The 21,778-nt window shown below is 35.3% G+C and overlaps 2 protein-coding genes across 2 annotated transcripts; both read left to right on the top strand.

The window, feature by feature from the left end:
• Positions 1–894: 894 nt before the first annotated feature.
• On the top strand, positions 895–10,251 carry LOC130716913 (glycolipid transfer protein 1-like). Its single transcript, XM_057566952.1, has 7 exons — positions 895–1,055; positions 1,561–1,690; positions 2,233–2,288; positions 2,582–2,712; positions 3,366–3,501; positions 9,252–9,383; positions 9,935–10,251. Exons 2-7 carry the CDS (start codon positions 1,573–1,575, stop codon positions 9,968–9,970), a joined length of 609 nt encoding a protein of 202 aa, XP_057422935.1. The 5' UTR covers positions 895–1,055; positions 1,561–1,572; the 3' UTR covers positions 9,971–10,251.
• A 7,475-nt stretch (positions 10,252–17,726) lies between these two features.
• On the top strand, positions 17,727–20,716 carry LOC130718438 (CRIB domain-containing protein RIC10). Its single transcript, XM_057569028.1, has 5 exons — positions 17,727–18,011; positions 18,290–18,424; positions 19,204–19,307; positions 19,448–19,520; positions 20,027–20,716. Exons 2-5 carry the CDS (start codon positions 18,352–18,354, stop codon positions 20,431–20,433), a joined length of 657 nt encoding a protein of 218 aa, XP_057425011.1. The 5' UTR covers positions 17,727–18,011; positions 18,290–18,351; the 3' UTR covers positions 20,434–20,716.
• Positions 20,717–21,778: the final 1,062 nt, after the last annotated feature.

Below are 21,778 nucleotides of genomic sequence, written 5' to 3'. Positions count from 1 at the left end.
CGTCACAATACAGCCTTCACTCGCACAAGAAAAATTAACCACCGTCATAGTACAAACTTAAAATTATATTAAAATTCTTTACCCCTAGTAACTACTATATTACAATGTCAAATCAACATTATTTTGCACCCTACTGCGACCCACCTAATGTAGTATACTTAACTTAATCAAATCACTAATTTTAAACGATTAACCAGGAATAGCCGGTCAACAACCCCAAAACCCACTGGTGCAACCCTTCACATTCCCACCATTTCGCTACCGCCATGGTTGAGTTTGTGAACACCGCTTCTTCAACCTATGCTATTTCCTCCATCTTTTTATTCTCATTGAACCTAAATGGCCTCAAGGCTCACACCTTTCCTCTTTCATCTTGGCTCTTGATCTGGTTTTGTGGTTTTCTCTCGATTTAGACATGCGAAATATTAGCAGAGTCTCACTTCTAGGAGATTTTCCCAAGGAGGGTTTCCCACTAATTGAGATTTTATTGAACCTAAGAGGATTCAAACGCTCAACCCATCAGACACTGAGAGTTGAACCTGAAAATCTGTAATTAGTTGTGTTAATCCAAGTTGGCAAGAGACTTTGCCACAAACTTGCATGTCTAGAAATCCATCATACTCAGAGTTGATATTTAAAACTTGTACTAAACTTATCAGAAATATTTTGAGATTCTTGTATAAGTATAACAAACGCTCGACTTTGCCCCTCCCTCTAATTATTATTTTTAATGTAATAGGAGTATTAGATTAGATTAGATAACACCAAATTAAGATCAGTTTCAAAAAATAAAATTAAGATCACTTTTGCACGAGTGCACGTTACTAACTCAGATCGTGAAACCGAGTGAGAGAATGATTTTAAAAAACAGCTAGAATAATTATTTTTATTTATTGTACCTATTGAAATTAAATTTCCAACTCCCACGTCAGCTGGAATCTTATTATTTCCGAGTGGTCTCCATTCATATCCCAAATTGATCAGACCAGGAACAAAACATATACCTTTTCCGACGTTGTTGCCAGTCTCAGATCACCGTGGTCTTCCTCATTCATGTATGTCTTTCTTAATTATAATTCTTTCTCCCTGATCATGGATCCATGTTTATTTTCTTTGCTTCCCCAGAAAACTTCTCAGATTTTTGCAAAATCAGTTTCTGGTCATGCTTCTGAACTATATACAGTTGATGGGTTGCCTCTACTTTTGCATTTACTGGCTTGATTGATTCTCACCACTATTGAAAGAGATCTGATAGTAAAGTTTTGTTTTTTTAAAATTAACTCAGCAGTTTGGATTTTCCTTCATCTGTGTTCTGTGATCTGATCCCTGAACTTTCCCCCTCCAATTATCTAATCCCAGATGTTACTATTGGCTTTCATTTGCATTTGTTTGATGTGTTGCTATTGCTGTTTAAGTTAAATTTGTTTCATTTCTATCCCTTCCTAGAAAAAAAAGGAATATACTTTTATCCTTCAACAGTGATCTCTTGAATGTAGATTTCATCTTTTTTGTTAAACTTATACTTGCATATTTATTGGATTATGGTAATCCTATGTGCAGCAATACTAGAAAATGGAAGGGACCGTTTTCGCTCCTGCGCTGGAAGGAATTAAGCATGTAAAGTCTGAACAAGGAGAAATTCTATCCCAGCCTTTCTTGGATGTGTGCAAGCATATACTTCCTGTTATAGGTACATGCTTTTGACCCCTTGCTTTCATCATGGTATGGAATTTTATATGCATGATCACTTCATTTGCGATGACTGATGAGTGCCCCCTTTATATCCCATTTGTAGTAGAATGTGGAAATTTTCTAGGCTGCTTTTGACATGCCTCTTATAAGGAAATATTTCACTAATAGGAAAAGGAGTAGAAAACAGGAAGATCATGAACCCTTCTGGATCAAAAACACATATACATCTTTGAATACAATGGCCAAAACACAATTATAACTGTCTCATAAATCGTAACACTACTATACCAATAAAAATAAAATACATAACATCAAAATTATTGAAAATTTAATACTAAGTTCTATGTTTCTTAGAATAGACTTTCCAGATAATGAGTCTTTGTTCTGGGCCTGAATCTGAAGCCTTATCATAATTTGGGGATTTAATCCTATTTTCTACTGGTGTTCTATCAGAACCATTTTGATGTGGTTTAATCCACAAATGCACAATAACATTAACACCTTACTGTGGTTAAATGACCTAATGCTTTCTTGTGGCAGATAAGTTTGGAGCTGCTATGGCCCTTGTTAAAGCTGACATAGGTGGTAACATATCGGTATGTTTTTCTCACCTTTTCTTTACCTCATGTGCACTATTTATGGTGTATATTGTGCATATTTAGATGTAATATGTTTTCTTAAGGTGACATACTATGGTTATATGGCTTTACCATTCCTTGAAGTGTAAGTTGGGTTTTGATTCTTTCTCCAAATTCATGTGTGCTTGTATACATATGATTACGCTTCACTTTTCATACAACTTTTGGTACATAATATTTACCTAAACATATATAATATGGGACTCAATACTTCAGATTATGTTCTTACTCAATGTTGATTTTCAAAGCAGAGATTGGAATCTAAATATACCTCCAATTCAACCAGATTCAACTACCTCTACAGTTTGGTACAAGTAGAGGTTGAAACTAAAACTGCCAAGTCATCATCCAGTTGTACCAATGGACTTCTTTGGCTTACAAGGTAAGGAACGCCAAGCAATTACTGTTTAACTTGTAATTGATACCAGTATGGCATTCTCAAATCCGCTACTATGGATAACTTTTCCTTTTATAAGCAATTAATGGACATGTGCTACTGCTTTCCAAATTTTAGGACTCTACTTTGGTCATGTCTTTATAAGAAATTAGACTTTATAAGCTCTACTTTGGGCATGTCTCTCGTCAATGTGAGATCTCAACATCTAGTAACTCTAATTGTGGACCAGGAAAATCCAAACCCAGTTCATTCTTCTAAACAAACAAAAGCCTGCATTGCTGAACTTATTTTCGTCTGTTTTTGTTGAGTCAGTTTTTCAAGGTGATGTGGATTGTGGAGGATTCATATTGTATTTATTATCTTTCAGCTCAATGGTAGATCCTTTCACTAGCTTCAATTATAAAACTTCTTGTTTTCCTTTAATTTTGAGCTTTTGAAGCTATTGCTAGTGCCTAGTTGAGCTAACCTTTATCAAGATGTCAGCAAATATGTTATGATAATTTTAGTAGTAGTTTACTACTGTATTATCTAGTTAGAAACCTCAGAAAAATGCAAATGTTTACTAGTTGCCATTTATATACTTCCTTTCATGTATTTTACTTTACGACACATTTATTTCTGACTTGTAAAATCTTCAGAGCAATGGATTTCTTGGTGGCTTTGTTCCAAAACTTACTTGACCATGAGGATTGGTCAATGTCACAAGCCTGTACAGATGCTTATACCAAGACTCTAAAGAAGTGGCATGGCTGGCTTGCTAGTTCTAGCTTCACTGTAATGTTCTTCTGATGCTTCTCCCCTTCTTATAATCTCTAAATTTCTTGATCGAAACAGAACCTTTTGATTGGAAAATCTGTCTTCATATAGACCTAAGCTGTTTTAGGAAATGCATTTTTGCATCATTATGTTGTTCATTTGCTACAATCTTTGCTCTCTATCCTATGAATATATTGGAGTATAGTGCTGATAGAAATCTGAATGAAGAGGTGGGCTTAGTGGTAAATGCTTCAGTGGGCCAAGAAGAGAACAGGCCCAAGGTTTGGCAAGTCTATAGGAGGAAACGGGGCAAGGCTGCTGAGGTGGCATTGGCTCAACAGAATTAGGTGTTAGTATAAAGTAACCAAGGAAAAGGGAATAAGATTATGCTGGATTGATAATTCTGTTATAGAGAGAGAGTAGCATCTCCCTCGGAGAGAACGCTCTAGAGCTTCTCTGGGTTGTTAGAGTTTTTCTAACAGCACACCTTATCACAATATCTTCTGTAATTGTCCACTTCAATCAATACAATTGCATTTCTATTCCTTCATTTCATCTTCATTACTTGTTAGCTTCCAAATATCCATCAAATTGGTCCGACCTGCCGGATCAACACCGTGGAAGGAGTCTCAACAAGCTGGTAGATGCCACCGAAAATGACCGATCGAATGGAAGCTCTGGAAAACCAGATGGGAAGCGTTACGACGGCGCTGCAAGAGCTCGCTCTCCAACTGCAGCAGCAGAGCTTGACTCTCACTGAACTGAGCAAGCAAATGGGTCGAAAGGAAACGGGTCACGAAGGAGATACCCCGATAGCGGATTCACACCCCGGTGAGTCTCGCTTGGCCGGAAAGAAGGTGAAGTTGCCGGTGTTCGAAGGAGAGGATCCTGTGGCTTGGATCACGAGAGCGGAGATCTACTTCGACGTGCAGAATACGCCGGATGAGATGCGGGTGAAGTTAACGCGATTAAGTATGGAAGGATCGACGATCCATTGGTTCAATCTGTTGATGGAGACTGAGGATAATCTATCCTGGGAGAAGCTGAAACGTGCGTTGATTGCACGCTACGGAGGAAGAAGATTGGAGAACCCTTTCGAAGAGCTATCGACATTACGACAGAAAGGAAGTGTAGACGAATTCGTCGAATCCTTTGAGTTGTTGTCATCGCAGGTAGGGAGGCTACCGGAGGACCAATACCTAGGATACTTCATGAGTGGGCTGAAGCCTGCGATCAGACGCCGAGTGCGCACACTTAATCCAGGAACTCGAATGGAGATGATGCGAATCGCGAAAGACGTGGAAGAGGAACTAAAGGAAGAAGACGAAGACGATGGCAAGAAAATGGTAAAGAGGAGCGGGTTCGATCGCTCGGGTCAAAGCAATTGGGCCGGGTCATCCGCCAATCGGGTTGGGCTTTTTAGTAGGGATGTGACCCGGTTCTCTAAACCAGGCGGGTCAATTCCAAGTCGCTCCATGAGTTCAGTAGGATCGACGACGAATTCAGCCGCGTCTCTGGGTTCCTCAACTCGAAAAGGAGAAAATGATCTCCGTACAGGATCATCGGAGAAGTGGAAAGGGGTCCGCAGCTTCCAGGTGGATGAAATCGCTGAGCGGAGAGCCAAGGGCTTGTGCTTCAAGTGTGGGGGAAAGTATCATCCTACCCTGCACAAGTGCCCCGAGAGATCCCTGCGTGTTCTAATCCTTGGAGACGGGGAAACCGTTGATGAAGAAGGTGAGATTGTGATGTTGGAGGGAGAACCGGAAGTGAGTGAAGAGGACGAGGCAGTGGTTGAGTACAAATTAATGGGGGTTCTGGGTCGTATGGAGGAGCATCATACGATGAAGATTGAAGGGCAGGTTGACAATGTGAACTTACTGGTGCTTATTGACAGTGGAGCTAGCCACAACTTCATCTCCCCAGCAGTCACCAATGCTCTGGGTTTGGTTATCACCCCTATAGCTTCCCGACACATCAGGTTAGGGGATGGACACAGGGTGGTTACACAGGGAGTGTGTAAGGGAATTAAGGCCAGGCTGGGGAAGATTGAGGTGGTGATTGATGCCTTGGTGTTGGAACTAGGAGGTTTGGACATGGTATTGGGGGTGTCCTGGCTGAGCACACTTGGAAAAGTGGTAATGGACTGGAAACTACTCACTATGCAATTTGTCCATGGAAATCAGGTAGTCAAGTTGCAAGGGCTAGGAGGAAAAGGGAGTAATCACAGTTTTCTACACTCATTCCTCATGGACAAGCAGTACAGAGGTGGTATGGAGTGGTGGTGGTCTCATCTGAATTCCGCAGAAGTCACCAATACTGAGGTAGAAACACCAAGAGAGCTTATGGAGACACTGGAAGAGTTTCAAGAGGTATTTAGGAGCAAGATTCAACTGCCACCAGAGAGGTCTAAGGTGCATCAGATAAAGCTTTTCCCTGAGCATGAGACCATCAATGTGAGGCCTTATAGGTATCCTCACCATCAAAAAGAAGAGATTGAGAGGCAAGTGGCAGAGTTAATGGAGGCAGGAATCATCAGACCTAGCATGAGTGCTTATTCAAGTCCTGTGATCTTGGTAAAGAAGAAAGACAAGAGCTGGAGGATGTGTGTTGACTACAGAGCTTTAAATAAGGCCACCATTCCAGATAAGTATCCAATTCCGATAGTTGATGAGCTGCTGGATGAATTAAATGGAGCTTCAATTTTCTCTAAAATAGACCTGAAATCTGGCTATCATCAAATCAGGGTGCATGAGGATGACATAGAAAAAACTGCATTTAGAACCCATAATGGACATTATGAATACTTAGTGATGCCATTTGGGCTGATGAATGCTCCAGCTACATTTCAAGCGGTAATGAATGATATTTTCAGACCTTACTTACGGAAATTCGTGTTGGTCTTTTTTGATGATATACTAATTTATAGTAAAGACTTACCTGAACACCTCACTCATTTGAAGTTGGTACTATCTGTCTTGTTAGCTAATTGTTTTGTGGCTAATCAGACCAAATGCAAATTTGGATGTGCTTCAATTGATTATTTGGGTCATATCATCTCGGGAGCTGGCGTGGCAGTAGATCCAGAGAAAGTAAAATGCATTATGGATTGGCCTGTGCCCAAGAATGTTAAGGGAGTGAGGGGATTCTTGGGGCTGACCGGATACTATAGGAAATTCATCAAAGATTATGGGAAAATGGCTAATCCTCTCACTGAGTTGACTAAGAAGGACAGTTTTTCTTGGGGACCAGAGGCAGATAGGGCTTTTCTTCAATTAAAGAGGGTAATGACATCTCCTCCTGTCTTGATACTACCCAATTTCACTCTTCCCTTTGAAGTAGAGTGTGATGCTGCAGGGAGAGGGATTGGAGCTGTCTTAATGCAACAAAGACAACCTCTAGCTTTCTTTAGTAAAGCTTTATCAGCTGGAAACTTGGCTAAGTCAGTGTATGAAAAAGAATTAATGGCCTTGGTTTTAAGCATTCAACATTGGAGGCACTACCTATTGGGGAAAGAGTTCATAGTCTATACTGATCACAAAAGCCTTAAGCATTTCCTGCAGCAGAAAGTTTCTTCACCAGACCAACAGTGTTGGTTAGCAAAATTACTGGGTTACCAATTTCAAGTCAAATACAAACCCGGCTTGGAAAATAAGGCTGCTGATGCCTTGTCCAGGCGCTATGATGAGGTGGAGCTGCATTCTATGATCTCATTTCCTCTCTGGAATGACCGAAAGAGACTCTTGGAGGAGATTACCCAAGATCCCTACATCCAGGACTTGCAATCTGCAGTACAGAAAGATCCTGCAAGCAAACCTGGATTTGCAGTACAACATGGAGTTTTACTATATCATGGAAGGCTAGTCTTATCTCCTACCTCTCCTTCCATCCCATGGCTACTTGAGGAGTTTCATGGCTCACCTTCTGGGGGTCACTCTGGCTTCCTGAGGACCTATAGACGCTTGGCAACAACATTGTATTGGGTAGGAATGCAAAAGAGGGTCAGAGACTATGTCAGAGCTTGTGATGTTTGTCAAAGACACAAATACAGCGCCTTAAGCCCTGGAGGCTTGTTACAACCTCTTCCAATCCCTAATGCTGTGTGGGAAGACTTGTCTCTTGACTTCATTACAGGTCTACCCAAATCCAAGGGCTTTGAAGCAGTACTGGTGGTTGTGGACAGGCTGTCAAAATACAGTCATTTTATTCTGCTCAAGCATCCCTATACAGCCAAGTCTATTGCAGAAGTGTTTGTAAGAGAGGTGGTGCGCCTCCATGGGATTCCTAATTCAGTCATAAGTGATAGGGATCCTATTTTTGTTAGCCATTTCTGGTCTGAACTCTTTAAGCTGCAGGGGACCAAACTGAAAATGAGCTCGGCTTACCATCCGAAAACTGATGGACAAACAGAGGTCATAAACAGGTGTTTGGAAAGCTACCTGAGGTGTTTTGCTTCTGATCATCCCAAGTCTTGGTCACATTGGATTTCCTGGGCAGAATTTTGGTACAATACTACTTTTCATAGCTCAATTGGACAGACACCCTTTGAGGTAGTCTATGGAAGACAAGCACCCCCTATTGTCAAGTTCTTATCCAATGAGACTAAGGTAGCCGCTGTGGCCCTAGAGCTAAGTGAAAGAGATGAAGCCCTGCGACAGCTAAGGGGTCATTTACAGAAGGCTCAAGAACAAATGGCTATTTATGCAAATAAGAAGCGGAGGGATTTGTCCTTTGCAGTAGGAGAGTGAGTATTTCTCAAACTGAGACCCCACAGGCAGCATTCTGTGGTGAAGAGGATCAATCAGAAGCTTGCTGCCAGGTTTTATGGACCTTTTCAGATAGAGGCCAAGGTAGGAGCAGTTGCTTATAGGCTGAAGTTGCCTGCAGAGTCCAAAATCCACCCAGTTTTTCACATTTCTCTGTTAAAGAAGGCTGTGGGAAACTATCAAGTGCAGGGTCAGTTGCCAGCGGATTTGGGGGTTGATGACACCACTGATATTTACCCTGAAGTCATAGTGGGCACTAGGACTGTCAGGCTCGGGGACAGTGAAGTGCATCAGAGCTTAGTCAAGTGGAAGCATAAGTCAATGGAGGAAGTCACCTGGGAAGACAATGTCGTTCTAGCTGGTCAGTTTCCTGAATTCTGCCTTGAGGACAAGGCTGTTCCAATGGAGGGAGGAATTGATAGAAATCTGAATGAAGAGGTGGGCTTAGTGGTAAATGCTTCAGTGGGCCAAGAAGAGAACAGGCCCAAGGTTTGGCAAGTCTATAGGAGGAAACGGGGCAAGGCTGCTGAGGTGGCATTGGCTCAACAGAATTAGGTGTTAGTATAAAGTAACCAAGGAAAAGGGAATAAGATTATGCTGGATTGATAATTCTGTTATAGAGAGAGAGTAGCATCTCCCTCGGAGAGAACGCTCTAGAGCTTCTCTGGGTTGTTAGAGTTTTTCTAACAGCACACCTTATCACAATATCTTCTGTAATTGTCCACTTCAATCAATACAATTGCATTTCTATTCCTTCATTTCATCTTCATTACTTGTTAGCTTCCAAATATCCATCAAGTGCAGTCAGAAATGCATTCATTTATTGAAGTTACTATTTTACTATCCAAATTTCTGTAATTTAGTGATGTAGCATATAAAGGTGCAAGGTTACTATCCAATCTTTGCCTTTTTCCCTGTTTGGGCAATTGAACTTTATCTACGTTACTTAGTGGATTATAATTATATGGTAACGAGCTCGTGACATATTAATTACTGAACTTATAGGTAGCGATGAAGCTTGCTCCTGACAGGAAAAAGTTCATGGAGGTGTTGCAAGGCGGTGGTGATATCAAAACTGACATTCAGCAATTTTGTACCACCTTTTCTCCTCTCCTTGAAGAGAATCACAAGTTTCTGGTAAAATGTCTTGGATAATTTTTTAGCTTATTGATGATCGTTACTGGCATTGATCTAAATGACCTGAAAATGGAAACTGAACTATCTGCATCATCATGTTCTTGGTTAAGCCATATTCTGCTAGCAGTGTATATTTTATAAAATTAAAAACAAATCCCATATATATAGAGTGCATTTGGATAAACAACTTAGTTAAATGGTTATGACTATTAGTGTTAATGTGAGAAGCATTTATTCATAAACTAATTTGAGAAGCTTATTGAAATAAGCTCGAAATAGCTTATATGTATGTATAAGCGTTTACTCATAAGCTAATCTGAGCAGCTTATGAAAATAAGCTCAAAACAACATATAGGTAGGTCATAAACTATTTTCATAAGCTCAGCAGAACACTTGTATAAGCACTTATTGTATAAGAATACTTAAATAAGCTCTTCAGTCTAATTACCGTAGCATTCCATTAATAGACATTAGCAGTTACATATAAAGATATTACTTCATTACAGTTTTAAAAAGATGTCGGAACTTAAAGGCTTACACTTTTGGCACAGGCTCGTTTTGGCTTGGATGATATGAAGGCATCATGAAGCATGGATTTTGATCAGAAGTCTCCTGATGAATGGCTCTTGCATTCTCACTCTAATTTAGTGTGGAGTCTTTAAACTCCTCCACCTTTCTCTTCTGGCATCCAGACTAATTGACATCATAAAAAAATCATTGACTTTAGTCATGTACCTCAAATTACTTGTTTTTCTGCTTGGTGGTATAGATTCTTGGGATAAATAAACTTTGGTTTGGTTAGAACAAATATTTATTGAACTCTGGTTTTGCTTGTGGTTATAAAAAGTGATTGTTCAGTTTTATAGAAGTATATTACTGTTCTTGGCAACAGAGAGGTAATAAACTAACATAATACTAGTGTTTTTGCCCGTGCGCTGCACGGCGAAGTTTATTATTATATTTGACACATCAATAAATTTTTTATTTTGATTATAAACAATTTAAGATATAAAAAATGAAAGAACAATTATAATAAAGATGTAAATATTTAAAAAACATAAATTCGGACACATATAATATTTATACTCATATACCGATTTAAATAATATAAAAATTTTGGAAAAAAAAAAGAAATTAGTCAAAATCACCAATTCTGCACATGTGACATATAAATATAAATGAATTTTGCCTTGAAGATTAAAATACATATATTTCAATTTATTAGATTCTGGACTTACAAAGTGAATCCAAAATACATAGATATATATAATTACTCCTAAATTTCTCTTAGAATTATTAACAGTGCACTTAAATTATTTAAAAATAAATTTTCCATGCAGCAAAAAAATTATTCGAAAATGAACCTTTAACATGAAAGTGATTTCAAGTAGAATGTTCTTACCCGTGCACGGTAGATTTTACTCTTATTATTAGGCATGTACCAATACAACGATTCAAAACAAAATAGATATACTAAAATCAATATTTGTAAATGTTTTAGCTGCTATAATAAGAGACTAAAAAAAATGAGCATTCAACAAACCAAAACCACAACGAATATCATTCAACCCGCAAAATTTCGCACAACTTTTATATATATTTACTCCTAAAACTATTTAAAAAATTATGAAAATTATATATATTAATTTTTATGTCAAAGTATTTTCTTTCAAAATGTGTGACATAATTTTACATTCACATTAGTTAAAATTGTATATACTTATTCATAAAATTATTTAATTTATTTTTATATTTTATTTAACATTAGTTATAATCTTATATTTTTATTAATGTCAGTTTACCAATTTTAAACAATCAATAAAAAAATATTATTACTGAAATTTATTAGAAAATTAATTCTAATATTAGGAAATTTTCTATTATTAAAAAATAATAGCTTTGAAGTGTGAATTTATCCTAAGAATAAAAAATTTAATGTAGTTGATTGTAAAATGTTCATTCCCGTGCGCTGCACGACGAAGTTTGATATTGTATTAGACACATCAACTAACGGAGTCCTTATAAAGGGAAAAATGAATTTGATAGAAAGTCATGAGATTGAGATAAATTATAAAGCGACATAATGAAGCTCAAAGGATAATTTACATATATTCGTTTAAAGTAGTCATTGTACAATGGATTTAGCTCTTATTATTTAGGCATGTATCAATACAATGATCCATAACAAAATTGATATACTAAAACCAATATTTGTTAATTTTTTAACTGATAAAATAAAAATACTAAATAAAGATGAGCATTCAACAAAATAAAACCAAAATGAATTTCATATAACCTGCAAAGTTTCGCACAACTTCTATAGAAAATCATTTAAAAATTATGAAAAATATACTTAAATCAAGTGAAAATTTATTCTTTTATATGATTTAAAATATTTTATTTTTGTCAACAAAAAAATTAATTTCTTCTTAAAAAGTTTTCATTATCTGCTAAAACCAAATATTTTCAAGTTTGCATTATCTGCTCAAATTATAGGCAGAGGAAACGATAGACAGGTTTAGTTATTTTAAAATATTAAATTAAATTAAATTTTTTAATCAACTCATTTTATAAAATAATTTTCAGGAACAATAAAAATAAGTCTTTTTTTTTCCGAAAGAAATCTAACTCTAATATAAAATTTAAATAACGAATCAACCTTTAATTGAGAACTACTTAAGCTAAATCAATTAAATTAAACCATGTGGGAATTCCAAACGTATACTAATGGATAACCACCCCCATTGAAATACATTTATGTAGTCGAAGATTAAAGGGTAGTGAAAAATTCAATGGAAAAATTCAATAGAGAAGTTATTGGAAACCCAAAAGATATGAGTAAAGATTCAATAGAAAAATTAAATTGTTTGTAAAGAAAGATACATAGTGGGACAGTTCGAAATTTTATAATAGCAACAGAATCATATTGTTATGATTTGCTTCTATTTTTCGAAAAAAATAACACAATGTCATATCAAATAGATATGATAAGCTTTGGAAAGAAGTTATAATTTTTTTTTTGAAAGTGAAAGAAGTTATAAATTGAAAATAAAGAAACATAAATATTTTAATTAACGAATAAATAGAAGCAGGAAAAAAAAGAACAATTACTACTCATTTATATTAAAAAAAAAACAATATCTAATCAAATAACAAAAAACTTAAATTTCATAAACAAAACTTCTTTAGAAACAAAAAAAATTGTTATGATTTTCTCCAATTATTAGGGAACTTAAAAAAACATGTCATTGCAAATCATATAATAAATAATAATTTTGTTTTATAAAACATGGCAAAGAGAAATTGAAAATACACAAAAAGAACTTTTTGTTTATTAATTTCAAAAAAAAAAAAGATAACCTACATGTTACCGTAAAAATAGGAAAAAATTGAAAGATAGAACGGAGGAAAAATATCAAATAAACAACATTTTGTAAAAAGTTTATTCAAGAACAGATTTGGAAATATAACTCTAAAACATATCTAATGAATTAAAAAAAAAACATATCTAATGAATTAAAAAAAAACATATCTAATGAATTTAAAGAAAAAATATATCTAATGAAAATAATACTGATTGACAACTGTAACCATTGCATCAAACAAAAGGATGAACATAATATCAGTTGAAACATTCATTACATCCAGGTACACAGCTCATAGAGCAACTTGAAATAGAAAAAAAAGAAAAGAAGAAAAACTAAATCAAGGATCTTAAAAGGGTAACCACGACTCAAAGAACCAACAAAATACATCAAAAAATAAAAGCAATATCAATAACAATACATTTTCTGCTTGACAATCTTCAATGACTTCTTGCTTGCTAAATCAGTTGCAATGGCTTCAGCGTCAATAGGGATGGGAAATTTAGAAGGTGGAGAATCATAATCCTCGGCTTGAAGGGAGTCCTGAGAGTTGCCATTGACTGGGACAACAACTTTCATATTTCCATCAACTTCAACTTCCTTTTCCTGAGTCTGAAAACATTAGGGAAAAAATTTAATAAGTATATAATGTCTAGCAAAAATTAAGTAATTTGAAAACAAAAGTAATCATAGGACCTGCTCATTTTCGGATTTTGAGATGAACATCCCTGCTATTTTAATCTGATTAAAAGCAAGAGGGTAAAACACAAAATCTAATTAGTAAAAATAGAACACACATGAACAACACTTTCAAAAAAAAACTCATCTTTTGTGACATTGTTTCCCAACAAAACAAATATGAAACTAATATACATCAATCCTTATAAGAGATGGAATGAAGGAACTTCTGCAGTAAAAAAAAAAAAAACACTACAGTAAAGAAATGAGAATAGAAAATAAGAAACGTCAAAATTGAATACCTATAAGAAATCACTCACGCGTATTCCGTTGGAAGGATAGGATGTGTCAATTGTTGAGTCATCATCCACTTTGAAAGCCATTGCAAAATTTCAAACAACAGAGATTAGGAAAAGGAAGACGGGGTGGCAAGAAGACAGATGAGCAGATGAGAACTAATAAGGGTCTTATATAGAATTATCCAACCAGTGCAACATTTGGACTTCTTCAGGGTTTAAGAAAATGTAAATATAATTTGGGGTTTTTAATAATTGGGCAGTAGGGTCTGTTAGTGGGAATGAACATCGTTTATTGGATAATAAGGGGGGCAGATCCAATTGAAAGAAAAGGAATACAAACAGTCTAGGAAAAAAATTGAAACATGGGAATAAAGGGAAATCCATTATGTATTTTAGGAATTTGGCAACAGGAACTGGTAGTGGGAATGAACAAATGTTACTGGACAGTGAGGGCGACAAATTAAATTAAATTGAAAAAATAAGAACACAAACCGTATGGGAGTATTATTGAAACAATGGGGTAGAGGGAAATAAATAGATTGGGGATGAGAGCCGCATGTTTAAATCAAATGGAGGAAAAAGGTTGTTTAAATCGATTGGAAATTGGGAGAAATTAAATGGGAAGGTTGATGGGAGAGAGAAAACAGAGAAATAGAAATTGTGCAGTTAGAGAATGAAAAAGGAGAAGCAACGAATTTAATGGGAAGGATCATGAGAGAGAGAAACCCGAGGAGGAGAAATTGAATTCAGTTGCTACATAAAGGGATCTATTTGATTTTTTTTTATGAAAAATCTAAATGAATTCGGTTGCTACATAAAGAGTTATATTTTGTAACAAAAAAAAAGAGTTATATTTGATTTTTTTTGTGAAAAAATGAATTCGGTTGCTACCTATTATTATTTTATTTGAAAAAAGTTATATTAAAAAGAGATCACATATGATGAAAGTTAAATTTTTTGAATTCGGTTGTTATTATATCTCCGTAAGATTTGATTGAAAAAAATGATTTAAAAATTGGGTAATTGAGATGTCTATTTGAAGGGAGAAGAGAAAGGAATTAATGAGGGGAGATAGTGGGAAAAAAAATTGAATTGGGGAAAGGGATGATGGGAATGGAGCTACGTTTAATGCTGAGTGTGTTGTTAGCCTTGGAGATAGAGAAACGTACTGAATGAGGGAGTGGTTTATTTATCATGTGAAAATATAAAGAATACTGAAAGGTTTGGAGAGAAAGAGAAAATCACTTCTTGATTTTTTTTTTAATTTGAAAAAGTATTTGTTTATCTGAATTTCAATTACTAATTCAAAGTTTCCAAGAAATCTATAACAAACTATTAAGTGTATGATATCTGGAAAGATGATGGAAATTTATTAATAAAAAATAACCTAAATTTATTTAAACCCATAATTTTTAAAGGAAAAAAGATCCAAATATATTATTATAGGAAACTATATAATATGAATTTATTTATTATCATTTTTTTTTGGTACAAACTTATTATCATTCATTATAATTAAAGTACAGATAAATATTTATTAGTAAAAAATAGCCATATGAAAGGCTTCATCGTGAATGGGGGAGCAATTAAGAAAAAACAAATAGTGGGATTAAATGTGAAGATAATCACACGCATAAAATAATAGAGGAGGGATAGTGGGAGAGAGAAATGGATAAATGAATGAATAAAAACTAACAAAATAATAGGGGAGAGATAGTGGGAGGTTGGGAGGAGAAAAATTTAATGATGATAGAGGGGATGAGAGAGGTTGTATGGAATAAAATATAATAAAATAATGAGTGAGTGAATAAAATATTACAGTTTATTCAGGTGGGGGGAATAAAATATTGCCAAAAATTTGTGGAGCTGACACATCAGCTAACAACTTCTTACAATGATTCTGTTTTAATATATGTATTGATGCGTGTAGATTAGGCGGAATAAAATTTTGTGTAGAATTTTACATAGCTGAAATTATTTGCCACAAGTTTGACTGAACTTTGTGAATGTGAAGTCATTGGTAGGTATTTGGTTTGTCAAACTATTGTATTTGTACTTAACTACTTTGTAATTATAGTAACTGTTTAATCCCTAACCTATTCTAAGCAATTGGTCTTTTCATCCAACCTTCATTAGCTTGTTAACAAAACAATAACTTACACCTTTTATCTGTTCCCAACCCTAGTTTTAATGTCCTCCACCACCACCACAACCATCATAGCACTAGTGAAATTCCTGAACTTGATTAAGCCTTTATGTTACAATTTAATACTGTGTTTGGAATTTTGTCTAGGCGTAGACTATCAATTACTATCAAGACTCGGTTGATGGCTAAGATAAGATGATGTGTTTGTTAAGTCAATACGATATGTTAATCTTATTTCGTTGGTTTATGTAAATTTTATTCTGAGGGGAATATAAGTTAAAAATAAATATGATAGTATGTACATTTTTGTTCTTTTTCAACCTCACCCTTTATCATCAGTCATTGCGTGACACCTTCCTTCATTGCCCAACCATTCTCGACACCATTTACTGTTGCCCTTGTTTTTCATCCTCCAACATTGATTGAAACTTGTTGCCACCACCTAACACCTTTTATCATTGTCACAACCACTTAATATCCTCCACCACTGCCTCCTGACACCGCCGCTATAGCCATAGTAGTCGAGTACCATCCACTCTTATTGCCATCAAGCACCCTCCATGATCACCGCATTGCTAAGCCACCACTATTGTCGCTGCTTGGCTTCCTCCACTAATGTTGGGAATCTCCAATAGCTCTTAACATTGTTTACTACAATTGCTCAACATCCTTCACTACCACTACCACTTGACAACCATACCACTATCACCGCTATTGAACACCCTTCATCGTCATTGCTACTTGCTACCCTCCACCTCCACCATCACTACTACCATTAGGCACCATCCACCACAGCCAAAAGTTCTCCATCACCATTGCCCAACATTATTTGTTTCATTGTCACCTTACATCCTTCACCTTTATCATCACTGTCACCTGACATCCTTCACCTCCACCATTTTACTGCTTGAGAGTTTCCACCACCATACAACATCCCCCATAATTGTTCGACAACCTCATTTTTTTTTCTTCTGATTCGGCACACACCGTCACCGCAACTTGATGCCCTCCATGGCAGACACCACTTGACACTCACCACTTCTTTTGCCACATATAGTCCACCACCACTGTCTTTTCAGTCCTCTACCACTATCACATAACACCCTTTACTTCCACCCGCAATCTCACTTCTCTCTCAAATTTTCTTTCACTACCACCAAAGATAGGGGTAATTTTGTCATTTATATTTTATTTATATCATATAAATCAAGCGCTGATGAAATGTTTGACAAATAAGAGCTAATCATGTTCGTATATATCATACTCGTATCTAGGTTTAAAAAAATATCATACTCGTAGACGAATAGTCTCATTGTTGTCAACACTTGGGGTAGACTTGGGGGGAGTCGCTCCTACCTGACTTCTATTGTTGAAGACTGTTTATTGTTTTTTCGTTATTTTGATGCTTTTAAGTTATTACATGTTTGTCGTACGACGAATTTAGGAATACCCATTGGGTTTGGATGATATTCTATGTTTTTTTTAACGAACTTGTATCTAATGTTGGTGCTTTACACCATGAATAAAAACAAGGATTTTAGCTTAAAAAAAAGTTGACACATACTCCTACTCCATGTACCAAAAGAAAATTATGACACATACTCTTAACATGCATATAAAAATATAGGCCGCTGCTATCATTTTAATTAAAAAAAGTTGTAAATTTCTAATGATTTTCTCTTTTTGTATATTATAAGTTGTTATTTTTTTTTCTTTTTAATTTATTATTCCCAAAATTTACAAATGCCATGAAATTATACTTTCCAAACCGTTTTTCTCGCATGTTTACTAAAAATAGGTTCATAATTATCATTCATCCCAAATTTAGCCTATGCAAATGAAAATTACATTGCAACATCTCTGGATTTCCAAAAAAGAAAAGAATTTGTTGAGTTACTAGTTTTGATTTGCCTGCCACCGATAGGGGGCGGTGGATCAAAATTCAGTGCTTTGAACGTTGAAATTTTGAGTATTTCCAACCTGAACTCTCTCTCTTTTTCTCCCATCTTGTCATCAACATTTTTTCTTCATTGGTATATGCTTGAGGAGGGCTTGTGATTTCAACCCTAATTGGAAAGCCAACAAAGTCATCATCATCACATGGTTGATTCAAACATTTCCTAGCGCTAGAGATAGCTAGGTATTCTTTTCATCACATGGTTGTTTTTCTGTTTTGTTCTTATTTCTTTTTTGTGAAAAGGCCACAATTTTATATGTTTTTCACCAAATGGTATAAATTTTTAGATAGTTGATTCATGACATTTGCAAAGAACATCATGTAGCATTTGGTTATTTTGAGAAATGCCTCAAATGAAATGTTTTAAGATGAGATGATTTGGCTTGTGACGAAAATGATGCCAAATGATTAATTGATATAATGAAGATTATATTGTATGATCCCTTCTTTTCTTTTTGAAGTACCAACACTTCTGAAGTGAAAGGTTAGAGGGTGCCAAAATTCAGAGGGTTTCATCTACAAAATGACGTCAGCTGCGGTGAAAGGCCAGATGAAAGGCCTCCTTAAAGGCCTTAGATACATATCTCAAATATTTGGTGAGTGCAATCTTCTATCAGCACAAAGAAATTGAACAAGAAACAGATTTTCTTAACCTTGTACGAGTGAATTTTCATTAGATATCATTGCATTTCTTTTCCATTGATTAAGAAAAAAACATGCACAAGGTCGTGAAGAGATAGGAGAAAAGCATCATTCCTTTAGGATTTTGATGGCGGAATCTACTATGAACCCTGGACCATGATAGTCCTAGGTGGTTCATGGGTGAGTCTCATAAAAATGTTCTCTTTCAAGTAAGAGAAAGTGAAGGAAATTTAGTTGGTGGCGGAATGGCCTGTGGTGCTGGTAGCGGCATGATACGGTGATTCCTGATGAGAGATTGATGGATGTAATTTGAGTTGAAGAAAGGGATAATATAGTAAAGTAGAGTTATTTAAATGGTCCATCATGAATTCATGATTCTAAATTTTACAAAACTATTAAGTTTACATAAGGCGTCCATGATAAACCTTTATTTGATCCACCATAGATGCGACCGGTTTTGATTAGTTAAGAGTTTAGGCATCCTCTAGGCTTCAATGAAACATAAACTAATTAGTTGTTATGCATACATTTCTAAAGTTCTTATAAATTTGTAAATAAAAAAAAAAACTTAAATGATTGGTTGTGTACTTGTGTTGAACAATCTTTCAAAATTACTATGGTTCTGTAAGAGCTATAACTTGTCTTTGGTGGTTTTGAGGATCCAAATGCAAAATCAAAACATGTACATAAATTGCTAATTTATGCAAAATAATCTATGATAACAATTTTGCAGATGAGGAGGAAGAACACCAGGAGATAGAAATTGGGTTCCCAACTGATGTAAAGCATGTGGCACATATAGGATGTGAAAATTCATCAACAACTGCACCAAGCTGGGTACAATTTTGATATTCTCCTTTCATTCCTTCAATTCATCGGTCAACAACACTCTCACATGATCTGAGTATTTTTTTTCTCTTCTTCTGGGTCCAAATTTGATCACATGTTTTAAATGTGCAATTGGTGAAATGGTGCAGATGACTGAGTTCAAAGAACCATCGGAACTTCAACCTGGAGCAACAGAAGAAAACTCCAATAAGATGCCTGAAGGTATGATTTAATTATATATCCTTTTCAAAGGCTTAAATATATTTTTGGTACCTGCAAAAATAACACATGTTTGTTTTAGTCCCTCAAAAACATTTTATTAGTTTTTAATCCCTGATAATATACATTGTTAGTCATTGCCTTTAAGTTTTACCTTTCAGTAACCCTTCCTACTTGATGTTATTATTTCATTTGGCACCATGAGACCCATCAATTTAGACAACTCAATGTCACCTAGACTCTACACATAACAAACATTTGCGAGTCACGTAAGTAAAACTAAACGATAATGATTGAGCTGTGTAAATGAGTGGGTCCCACAATATCAAACCAAATAACAATGTATATTTACGGGACTTAACATTAAAAACAAAAATTCAAGGATTAAAACAAACATTTGCTATATTTTCAAAATAAAAAACATATTTAAGTCATTTTCAAATTATCATTCTCATCTTAAAATCTATACAAATCAAATTCATGAACCCTGGTTTTTTTTGTTGTTGCAGAGAATAGTGATACCAACAATAATAGTAGCAAAGGTGAAGGGAAGCGAAGCCACCACCTTCGAAAGCCGAGGCAACGTTCTGCATCAACAGACCAATCCTCTTCAACCAACTCTCCACCAAGAGAGGGTTCTTCCTCCGTCGAAGGATCGTCGTTGAATCCCAACAAGCCCTCTCGACGACACCATTCCTCCGAATCTGCTAGAAGGCACCACCGTCACTCGACGGAGGAGGAAGAAAACAACAACAAGCCCAAACACTCTCATCGGAGAAAGTCCAAAACATCCTCTGACGACAAGGAAGGTTCCGCTAGGCCCAGAAGCCGAAGGTCCTCCAAGAATGATTCCTTGTCTGATATCTCTTGTACAGATCTTGGGCCTGGGCCTGGGCCTGGGTCTGCGGCCCAGTAGATTTTCTATCTTGAGGAATAATAGTATATTTTATTCAGTTTCAGACAAAAACAAAAACATTTTTTTATTATATTTTAATTTTTTTTGGGTACTATGGAGGGCCAAAGCTCAGGGATTACACTAAAGTCCTTCTAGGAAAGGATTACAAAAAGCATATCGACCATTAGAGAGAGATTTCAGGGGCATGGATTTAATCTTGCTTTGTTAATTATTTATACAACATGATCTTGTTGCTTGATGTTTTGACATCAACTCTTTAAATGCCACTGTTCTTTTATGTTTCTTTTTTACATTGATTTGATCTTAGTTTCATTTATATACCCCCATGAAACCAAGAAGATTAAGTTGCAGTGTGAATGGAAAAAAATTATTGATTATTCCCTTACCGCATAGTGGGTTGACTGAGAGTCGATGAATGAGTCTAACGACTACTAGTTATGGAGATATATTGGTCAAGACCAAAATATATGCATCAACAACATAAAAGACTTTAATACTATCAACAGTAATATGAGTAAAACATTTTTTTAACTAAACTTAAATTAAATTATTTTATACATTCAAATTGGTAAAATTTTGAATAATAGTTTGTTGAGAGGGTAAAAGTCATGTACATCACCAGTGCATATGTATTATTCTCATTCAGCATAATATTATTTTTAGTATATTATCATTTTTTGTATTATTTTCTGTTAATGCGGTTGTGCTAAATACATTAAAGGAAGTGCTCATAGAGATACTATCCGACTCGAATATGATTGTCTCAGTGAAGGATACGCATTTTTTTTTAAAAATTGTTGTCTTTATAGTGGACTTCTAAAGGTTGGTTACAAGAATATAAAAATTAAAAAGTGAAATTAGTTTTATTACTCTCTCCTGTTTCTCATTATAAAACCCCTTAAAGAAATTTTGGTGTCTCTTTATGTATAAGACTCCCTACTATACTCTTCCATATATTAAACTTTTTGTAATTTTAAAGTTGTGATTATCACAAGTAATTAACTCTCTTCAACAATACTACCTAATACATTAATTAAGAGTAGATGTGGAAGATTGTATAGACTTTTTGAAACCGATACATTAATTACCTTTATTACATGTTTTCTTAGTATATGTGATTGTCAAAGGATATAGTTAAGAATGGAGGGAGTAATTTACTATATTGGAAATATAAAGTGCAATAAATTTTTAAAATGATTGATTGATATAATAGGCAAGTTTAGAAGTGTAAAAACAACTTGATAGTCCTTTTTGGTTTTGCATTCTTGCAAGTGGATCCCTCCAAATTGTAAAAGTTAACTGGCACTGAATCAATGTATAGTACTGCTTTGCTTATTTTGTTTTA

The sequence above is a fragment of the Lotus japonicus genome, chromosome 5, assembly GCF_012489685.1.
Source record: "Lotus japonicus ecotype B-129 chromosome 5, LjGifu_v1.2".
NCBI classification, from domain to species: domain Eukaryota; kingdom Viridiplantae; phylum Streptophyta; class Magnoliopsida; order Fabales; family Fabaceae; genus Lotus; species Lotus japonicus.
This window is presented reverse-complemented; position numbering and strand designations above follow the sequence as displayed.